Source organism: Oryzias latipes, chromosome 2 (assembly GCF_053564925.1).
Source record: "Oryzias latipes strain Hd-rR chromosome 2, Olatipes_Hd-rR_3.1".
In the NCBI taxonomy this organism is placed as follows: domain Eukaryota; kingdom Metazoa; phylum Chordata; class Actinopteri; order Beloniformes; family Adrianichthyidae; genus Oryzias; species Oryzias latipes.
In genome coordinates this window covers 2,075,982-2,086,161 of record NC_136238.1, presented here as the reverse complement: position 1 = coordinate 2,086,161, position 10,180 = coordinate 2,075,982, and the positions used below count along the sequence as shown (strand labels likewise).

Sequence of the window (10,180 nt, the reverse complement as noted above, 5' to 3'; positions counted from 1 at the left end):
AGGTCCCTTATGGGGCGGGGTTTCCAGATGGAGGCGGGGTTTCCTCGCTGAGGTTCGTCCCATTTCCTGTCAGACGTCCTGATGTTTCAAAACCCGTTTTTGTGGTTTCTGGCATGATGCTAGTTTGCTCAAAGGCTAACGGTAGAGGTTAGGATCCGCCCCCCACTGTGATGTCATCAGTGTTTTTGTAGTTGAGTCTTAAGGTGACTGAGGATTTAAGGTGGAATGAATGTTCTGAATGCACTTTAGTTTTCCAGTTTCTGTAGATCCTTTGATGCCTTAACCCCCCCGGTCCGGCTCTGATGGAGCGGTCTGTAGTGGGTTGGATCTTTGTCACCTGCTCCTGATGAAGATGACCCCCCCCCCCCCCCCCCCCCCTCTGGATGACAGCTACCAGGGGGACCCTCAGTCATGTAGAAAACACACCTGACAGGTGAAAGGGGGGGCGGTTCTGGTGCTGGGTTTCTTCCAGGCCCGTTGGGTTTGGTTCTGCTTGAGCTGTGGGACATTTTGGAGAAATCTTTATTTTTATACGCTGACACAGAAGTCCAGGTTCTCCTGAGGCCCGGTCCAAACAGAACCGCGGGGCGTCGCTGCCAACAGTCACATTTCTATTTCCTGGGGGCGTGGCAGCTGCTGCAGTGGGCGGGGCTTCATAGTGCTGCAGACTTCACCTGCTGACCAAACATGAGCTCCCACCTTTAACCTTTTAACCTAACCCTAACCCACCCCCGAGGACCATACAGGTCCTCGGGGGTGTTTCCAGTTCAGATGCAGCTCTATTCTCAGGGGGGGAACCTGCCTTTACCACAGGTGAAGGGGGGGGGGGGGGGGGGGGTCTCTGATGCTCCACCCACTGACCCCCCACCCCCCCCATGTTAGGTCTGATTTAAAAAACTGATACTGCTGCTGGTCTGAGAGGAAAACCCAACAGGGTCTGGATTCAGGGTCTGGACTAAACCGGAACCACCCAACACCGGTTTGTATAAACCCACAGAACCCCCCAGACCTGGACCCGGTTTGGGGGTGTGGTTCTGCTGGGCGGCCCGGTTGTGGACACTGTGGTCATCTTTAAAGCGCCGTCTTTCAATGTTGTGTTTGCATCTCTGTGGGCGTCGCCGCCGCCAGAGGCTGCTGGCCAATCAGAGAGAAGCCTCCACAGACCATAATATGAAGCATCCCCCCGTTTAACCGTCACAGCGTGACTGCAGCGGTGCTTTCTGATTGGCCAGAGCCTTTGAGGGGGGGCTGCCCGCTGCTTCCTGTATTAGTGTAGCGGCCGCGCTCGCACAGCTCCACACGCCGTGTGTCTGACCACAAATAAAGTTTGGAGACGTTCAAACCCGCCGCCTTCTTCACGCCTTCAGAACGGTTCTACCAAACATTCTACTGGAACCCGTTTGGAGGAGTCAGACTTTTATTGACGGCCTAAAACTTCAGAAATAAAATGTTCATGATGTAAACTCTGGAGGGGGGGGCAGCTGACTTCACAGAAGTGAAGCTGGATTTCAAATGTTGAAAAGGTTTCTGACGAACGGCGGCGGTTCGGTTTCATCCTCTGGTCCAACAGGAACCGGTTCTCCACGTCAGTCTGCAGGAGGACCCGCGCCCTCAGGAGGGGGGGGCCTGCGTCGGCTGGTCTGCCCAGAAGTCCGGGTTGTCCTGGTACCACTGGACTGTGAGACAAAGACGGTTCAGCGTCTCCTGGGGAAGGTTCCTGATTGGCTGATGGCCTCACCTGTCCGCCTGATGCCCTCAGCCCAGGACACCTGCGCCCCCCAGCCCAGACGCCGCAGCTTCTCACTGCTGATCGGGTACCGGAGCTCCACCTGAGGCCTGTGGAACCAAAGCAGAACCCCCCAACACTGAAGAGAACCAATGCAGAATTTTCATTTCCAGTGAGGCGCCCCCTACAGGAAAGAGTTACAGCCCCCCAGGAGAAGAAAGTACCGTCACACAGAGCAGGACCTCTGTGTGACAAGGGCTTGATTTGGACCATGTTATCTGGTTGCCGTGGTAACGGTGCTGCTGATTCTGCTACTTTGATAACTGAATGGCTGATGGCGTTGCCGTGGTGACGGAACAGTGGATGCTGTTGCCGTGGTAACGTCATATCCAGGTTTTTCTGGCGGGGTCTCTAACGTTCTTAGGCCGGATCCAGCCGCAGGTTCTCCTGCAGGAGGGTCCTCACACTGGTGATGGATGGACCTCCTGACTAGAACCCTCCAGAAGCTGCGTAGCAGCTAGCTTTAGCAGCTAGCTTTAGCGGTTAGCTTTAGCGGTTAGCTTCACAAACACCTGGTCCGACGTTCTTCCATGTTCTGGACGCTGTGAGGGGAGAACATCCCTCCAGCTGTGTTTGGACCTGCTAGGACATCCTGGGGTTCTGAAGGTTCTTCCGTTGTACTGACCTGTCCGGCACAAACTCCAGCCACTCGCCCACCTCAGAGTCCGGAACGTTCCTGACCTGCAGACGGCAGCAGTGAGTCCTCAGCCCGACGCCTGAAGCTGACGCAGAACCTGCAACCCACCGTTTTCACCAGCTGCTGAGCCAGCCCCAGGATGGGAACCTCCCAGCTAGAACCCACGTTGTAGACCTCGCCCACGGCTCCTTTCTCCAGCAGCAGCAGGAAGGCGGCGATGGCGTCGCTCACAAACAGGAAGTGGCGCGATTTGGGGGCGGTTCCCTGAATGGTGCTGCGGCAGAGAGAACACGCCGTAAGGAGAACCGTTCTGACCCGGCAGAACCAAGATGGAGAACACCCACCATTTGTTGTTCTGCTGGAGGAGGCTGAGGAACCTGGGAATGACCTGGAACCACAAGAGGAAGGGAACCTGCTGACTCGGTTCTGCAGAACCCAGATCACAGAACGATTGGACCTGGAGGGGCTCCAACCAGCAGAGGAACTTCTGGGTTCTAGCTTTAGGGCCGCTGGTTACCATGACGACCCTCGCTGCCGTACCTTCTCGCTGTGCTGCCGGGGGCCGTAGATGTTGTTGCTCCTGGTTATGATGACGGGCAGCTGGAGGCACAAACGCAGACCATCAGAACCGGGTCCAGGACCAGAACCACAGCTGCACTCTTCAACCCGCTTACCTGGTACCGGTCCCAGTAGAACCTGACCAGGTTCTCTGCAGCCGCCTTACTGACGGCGTACGGGTTGGCGGGCCTCAGCGGACTGCGCTCATCAAACGCCTGAAGGGGAACCAGGGATGAACCTCAAACCCTTAACCGGATCTCCATCCAGCAAGAAGAACCGGGCCCCTCCCTGCACTGACCCGGTCGGCGCCGGCTCCGTACACCTCATCCGTGCTGATGTACAGGAACCGCTGTGGCCGGTGTTGGGCCATCTGGGCGGCCCTCAGTAAGGTTCTGGTTCCCTCCACGTTGACCCGCTGGAAGCTGGCCGGGTTCTGGAAGGAGGCCTCTGAGGGAGGACACAAGAGCTGCTGAAACGGGTCACAAACTCCTCCAGAACCGGGCCCTGCAGCCGCCGCTCACCCACGTGCGTTCTGGCCGCCAGGTGAAAGACTACGTCGATGCGGTGGGCGCTGAAGAGGCGGTCCAGCAGGGAGGGGTCGCACACGTCTCCCTGTGGGGGGAGAACCCTGAAGAACCCGCCGGCAGAACCACCAACACCTCACCGCCACTCACCTGGACAAAGGTGTAGTTCCTCCTGTCCTCCACGCTGCGCAGGCTCCGGGGGCTGCAGCAGGAATCCAGCTGGAACACAGGGGGGGGGGGGGTCACTTACAGAGGGTGAGGGAGGTCTGAGGGGGAGATGACCTCTGAACCTTCAGACTCACCTGGTCCAGGTTGATGATCCTCCAGTCTGGATGTTCACACACCAGAGAGCAGACCAGGTGAGAGCCGCTGCAGAGACAGCTGCAGGTAAGGGGGGCGGACGGGACCCCCCACACACACACCCTGACAGAAACCCCCCCCCCCCACACACACACACACACCCCAACCCTCTGACAGGACCCCCCCCCACACACACACACACCAGAGAGCAGACCCGGTGAGAGCCGCTGCAGAGACAGCTGCAGGTAAGGGGGCGGGGGGGCGGACGGGACCCCCCCCAAACACACAGCAGAGAGCAGACCCGGTGAGAACCGCTAAGGATCATTCACGCCACACACACTGACACTGCGCATGTCTGCGTCTCCGTCACAAACTTACATGAACCCGGAGCCCCCCGTTACCAGAACGGTCCGTTCAAAGGCCCCCATGCCGCTGCAGTCACGGCCTGAGCAGCTCCGCCGTCGGGGAATGGACCGCAGAAAAACGGTTCCCGGATCCAAAAGTCTGCCCGGTCGAACGACAGTTCAGGCCGCTTTACGGCAGTGTTGTGGACACGTTGAAGGAGGCGGCGCTGGTGTGGAACCTCCCGCCAAACGCGGATTGGCTCATGTGTGTGACGTCATACGGAAGGATTTACATGATTGGATGAAACCCAGATCAACCAAACTGAGGCGGAAGCAGAACAAACAGTTAAAGTTGGGTTTTTTTTAACACAATACAAAACAACCCCAGAACATTTACATAAAATGGCGAATACAAGAAAGAATACTGCAATTTGAAAGGAAGCAAAAAAGAAAATTCTTATCAGTATGGATACATAAACCTGTCCATATTCATAATCATAGAGAAATTAGAGAAAAGTATAACATAAGGGGCCAGTTGTTCAAAAAGTTTAATCTGAATCTCAATCAAAATGATCCGGATTTAGAAATCACATTTTTTCCTATGCAGGATCAGGTAATCCGTCTTACTTTTATGCCGGTTTTTCAAAGCAACATTGGACTGGATCACCCTGATCCAGATCCACAGTTTTCAAGATTACCAAATCCAGATTTCCTGTGTTCTAAATGGGACAACATATCACAACACGGACTACCAGCTATGAGAAGAACAGGGGGGTATTCCAGAAAGCAGGTTATGCTAGCTCTCACGATAAGTTTGAAGCTAAGGAAGTTGATAACCTCAGTTTTCGGTTCCAGAAATGGAGGTATGTTTCAGGGTAGGTCAAGTTGCCATAGCAACTCATGCTCTGAACATAACCTGGTCCGGAGCAGGTTTAGTTGAAGCTTAGTTTGTTTACAGAGAGGTGAAGCAGCATGGCGTGTCCATTTGAAGATGATTTAGTGGATGAAGAAGCTCAGATAATACTTTTGCCACAGTGAGAGGGTGATAAGACCACATATGGATGTTGAAAAAATATATTTTTTTACTTTGATCTAACTTAATTATTTGTTTAAGTTGAGATAAATCTTTTTTTTGTAAGTCAGTTTAAAAATTACACGTAGTTTTCAGACATTTATTTTACTTTCAATTCAAATTAATTCAATTAAGTAGGTGTAACTTTGATGCTGCTGTTAGATCGGCACCGCAAGGGATTCTGGGATATCATTCCCTTTGCCTGTCTGGACGGATTTGGGTTTAAGTGTGGGTTCTTGACCAAATGTGTTTAGTTGTTTAGCTGTTTTACTGTGTTTTACCATGTTTTGCCGAGTTATTTTGCCCTACTGAGCTTAAGTCTCTGCACCATGAGTGAGAGTGAAGGAGAGGATGATGAGTTTATATAGCACCCCTACGGACTACGTATGTAATGATAACGGTAAATTCCCACTTGAGATTTTGCAGTCCGTGCATTTTTTCCCCCGTCTTTTTTATCATTATAAAAATGAGAATATTTCTGTCGGCTCAAACTTAGACATTTGAGAGTTCAAGAAATATAATTAATTAAGATGGAAAAAAGATTAATTGAATTCGAGTAATGTGACATTTAGTTAGATAAATATGTAAATTTGAGTTGTATAAACAATTATTGAGTTTTATATACGTAAGAAATTAGGTTAAATAAATTTAACTCAATTGTTTGTTCCCAATAGAAGTAATTCAGTTGAATTGGCAAAATTGGATACGTTATATATATATATATATATATATATATATATATATATATATATATATATATATATATATATATATATATATATATATATATATATATGCGTCACAAGGAAAATGGAAACAAGATCAGAAACTCGTGCGTTTACTTTGTCTGCTCTTTTTCTCCAAGCAGAAACTCTTTTTGCTGATGATGCAGCCGTGTTACTTTTTTTATGGACGTATAATCTTCGTATGCCGTCATTAAAATCTCAGACTCCGTCTCACTGAAGTAAAGCGTTTTTTTTTTAACCACGCGTTTCCATGGTGACTCTAGAAATCGGCGATCTATTGAGAATGTCTTTATGTACCTGCTGTGCATGTGCATTAACCCAGGGTTACCAAGTGGAGCGTAATTACTCTAACTCATATCCGGTCTTTTGGAACCGACATACCCAGAGTAAACAAGTTTAGGTGGATTTCAGCCAGAGTTCAGGGTTAAAGTCAGGCTAGTTTAAACATGCTTCCTGGAATACCCCCCAGGTAGAAGAGCCAACATGGGGTCACTGTGAGAGTTTGTTATTCTGAGACAAAACACAAAATAACAAACATCCACTTCCATTCATAATTTCTTTTATGACCCCTCATCTGAGTCACAAAAAATAAAACAAATATACATTAACAAATACATTGTGGATATTTTGAAAACGTCTTAGATAAAATGGCTAAATGTCCGATAGTTAACAAAATAAAGAATGTTCAGGGAGTTTCTTTATCTGAGGAGGAGAGAGCAGCATTTCCAGGCTCTGCTTTTAGGAGGATCTGCAGTTCTGCTTTGGTTGTTTTTACTTTACTGAATAGCTTAACTGGTAGCCTATGTCTACTGTATCTACTTCATCACTGTTACAACCGTTACACAAGTCAAGTGCAAAATATAAATAAAAGTATAAATACTAAATGAAACAAATGTATTATTTGACCAATTTTAAAGTTTTCTACATTTCCCTCCTGGAATCCACCTTAAATCCTACTTCCTGTTGGGATCAGGATAACCCAGTTTTTTTGGATCAAAGTTCTCCAAATCCTACTGACAAGTTTAGAACAACACAAACTGAAGGTTTGATCCAGATTAGAACTAGGATTGGAATGGATTCTGTGATCTAATCTGATTTCAGATTCCTTCTTTCCATTTGAACAACCAATTTTCAAGATTTGATCCAATCCGATCACCAAAATCCGATCAGTTTACCTTTGAACAACTGGCCCCAGGAAACAACAATTTCAGAGTTGGATAATGTTACAAATCAGGGGGAAACAACAGATAAATAAATTGTCTCAAATATTGGGAATATCACTCAGGATGTCATAAATTGTTATGGCTTTAGGTGAATCTATTAATTTGATGAATTTTAGGTATAAATTGACCTCATTGTTAAAGCAGATAAATCTGGTTATCAATATCTACTATGATGATCAGACAGTGACCGTCTTCATCTTTTTATTCTTTTCTTTTTTTTAAAATCTTTCCCATTTTTTATTGAACAAAATCTGCGAAGAAAACATAGAAAAAAGAAACAGAATTCAAATATTTGCAGATTGTCGATGAAAATGTTTGCATTCCAAAGATCTTTCATTTTTTCACTTTTTTTTTATTATGTTAGATATCAGTTATATACTTTATAAAGTTGTTCATTCATTTTAATTAAATTAATTAAATTTCTCTTTTGTTTCTTTCAATGTATTAGGAATTTCCAAATTATTGCTTATCTTTGTTATTAACTATAAAGTTTAATGTTTATTTATAATGGTAATTATTCTCTTTAGAAACAGTTTTTTAGGCTCTTTTTGCTTGAATTTGTCTTTTTTTTGTCATTTTTGTTTCTTTGTTTACTTAAGAAATGTATTTCTTAATTACTGTAGTTTAGAAATACAATAAACGAACGTGATCAGGTTTAGTCTCTGATGCATTTTGTACTCAAACCATTTTTGTTTTTTACTGTCAACGGCTGTTTATTTATTTTTTATTTTTTTTTTAAACAAAAAACAACAATATTTTTAATAATGTGTGTACCTCTTTGTTGTTGTTGTTTTTTTATATAAATATACAAACCAAGTTAAGGTGAACAAACGTTATAAATGCACATATAGAAAAACGAAATAAAATGAAATAATAGGCAAAGGCAAAAACAATTCAAAATAACAAAACTTTTGATATATTTTGATAATTACTGTAGTTTTCTTGTTTTTGTTTGGAATGCATTTAAGACACTTATAATAATCAGGAAAATACCAAACAAAGGGAATGTACCGTATTTACCGTTTACATAACTGAATGAAATGTTTGCATAAAATAATAACAACATTAATGACATCAGAAATTCCAGATTTTCCAGATAGAAAAGAACATCACATAAGGAAAAACAGGGAATATTTAAAACTTTGACTGACAGCCAATTCTGAATATCAGTCCAAATGTTTAACCTGGTTGCAGCTGTAAAGAGATGTTCTAATGTTTCAGATGAACAGAATATGTCTGCTTCAGATTCAAATGTGAATCTTTTATGTAATAAATCTCCAGCAGGGTAAACCTCAGATATTATTTTAAAATGCCTTTCTTTCATTTTAGGTGGAAGTGGGTACTTTGTGTTTAAAGACACAGATTTGTTCATTTGGGTGGTTTCTAAGTCACATCTATTGTTTATACTAAAGCTGCAGAATATTTTGTTTAAAGGTTAGAGTTACTCATTTATTGTTGCATTTTTTATCCTTTAGGGGAATATTGTTCATGTTCAGCTCTGGAAATTGTGGTTTGATTGTATTGTAGTGTGTTATGAATGAGATTAAGTAGAGGAAATACTTTACAGACTGAGTTAGAACAGTTACTAGAATCCTTCATCTTGTATTTAATTACAAACTCATAGTATGATAACAGCCTTCCATCAGTAATCAAGTCATGAACACACAACATTATCAGACCAGTCAGACAGAAACAAGGATTTCGTGTTTACAGTTATGAATCTGTTGTTCCACAGAACCAGGAGGAGGGAGAACATCAGACCATCCTAGAATCTCTGGCTCCCCGTCAGCTTCAGGGTCCATTTGAAGATTCTTTTAATAGTTTTTAAGACTGTCCATGGCCTTGGTCCTTCTTTTATATCAGACTTGCTTTTAGCTCATGAACCTCCCAGAGTCCTTAGATCCTCAGGGGGGGGCCTGCTGATGGTCCTGGAGTCAGAAATCCACGGTGAGGCCTCGTTTAGACACTATGGACCTCGTCTGTGGAACAGCCTGAGGATGTGAGGGCCTCATCCACTGTGGAGGTTTTTAAAAAGAAACTAAAGACTCATCTGTTTAACTCAGCTTTTAATTAGCTCTTATATGTGGTATTTTTACTCTTATATTTTATATGCTGTTTTATCACATATTTATTTGTTTAATGTCTTTTAGTCTTTTTATATCTTAACTTATTCTAATTTATATTTTAGACTTTTTTTTCACTTATCTTATTTTGTTTTATTAATATTTCCATATTTTACCTTTTTTTTTTAAAATACATTTTAACTTCATTTTTTTATTACTTCTACATCTTAGACTGTTTGAGTGTTTTTTCCCCCTTGGCCGGGGTCTTAGAGTTCGGGCTCCATGAGATTTTGGCCATGCTTGTCCTCTGGTATCTCTTGGCTGCCGGGCCTGGTGCCCCCATGTTGGGTGCTCTGGACCTGGGGGTTGGGGGTCTCTGGGGCGGGGGGTGCTGGGGATGAGCTGTGCCTGTGCTGCAGATGCTGACCCCCCGACCAACAGGAGGACGGGGCGGACGGCGCCTTCTGGGTTCTCTGTTCTTCAGCTCTGTCATTTCTCTTTATTTGTGCTTGTTTTTGTGTGTTTTATTATAAAGGGCTTATTTAATGATTTTATTTCATGTGTGGGGTTTGGTTTTATTGTATTCTTGTTTTGTTTTTTTTAATGGAGGCACCTTGAGCTGTCAGTTTGACATGAAAGGTGCTTTATAGATAAAATTCATTTGAATTTAAAACAGTTTTGTGAGGAGAGAAGTTATGGTTGAAAAGCATCTTCCCAAATTCTAAGGCTTGCTTGTAAAAGTTTGATAGTTTTATTGGTATTTTTGATGGATTATAATCCCACTTCAGACCCCTGACCCACCGAAGAGTTTGTTTGGGACATGACTCCACACAGAATGAGGCTGGGAAAAACAGCCTTTTAACCATTTCATTCTAAACGCTACAATCTGTGATTCAACATCTAATTTATCATTTTTATAATCTCTGA

The 10,180-nt window shown here is 44.5% G+C and overlaps 1 protein-coding gene across 1 annotated transcript; it reads right to left on the bottom strand.

The window, feature by feature from the left end:
- Nucleotides 1–1,399: 1,399 nt before the first annotated feature.
- tgds (TDP-glucose 4,6-dehydratase) lies at nucleotides 1,400–4,361 on the bottom strand. The gene is made up of 12 exons (XM_023949278.2): nucleotides 4,184–4,361; nucleotides 3,808–3,874; nucleotides 3,656–3,724; nucleotides 3,503–3,593; nucleotides 3,280–3,428; nucleotides 3,098–3,196; nucleotides 2,964–3,023; nucleotides 2,768–2,811; nucleotides 2,532–2,697; nucleotides 2,412–2,467; nucleotides 1,739–1,836; nucleotides 1,400–1,676 (listed from the first exon to the last, which is right to left on the bottom strand). Exons 1-12 carry the CDS (start codon nucleotides 4,231–4,233, stop codon nucleotides 1,612–1,614), a joined length of 1,014 nt encoding a protein of 337 aa, XP_023805046.1. The 5' UTR covers nucleotides 4,234–4,361; the 3' UTR covers nucleotides 1,400–1,611.
- Nucleotides 4,362–10,180: the final 5,819 nt, after the last annotated feature.

What these genes read in the sequence shown, in the direction of transcription:
- tgds (XM_023949278.2), bottom strand. Translation starts at nt 4,233, where the DNA reads ATGGGGGCCTTTGAACGGACCGTTCTGGTAACGGGGGGCTCCGGGTTC. An exon ending in GGAACTACACCTTTGTCCAG is followed by an intron (nt 3,594 to 3,655) that starts GTGAGTGGCGGT and finishes CTCCCCCCACAG; the next exon opens with GGAGACGTGTGCGACCCCTC. An exon ending in ACGGAGCCGGCGCCGACCGG is followed by an intron (nt 3,197 to 3,279) that starts GTCAGTGCAGGG and finishes GTTCCCCTTCAG; the next exon opens with GCGTTTGATGAGCGCAGTCC.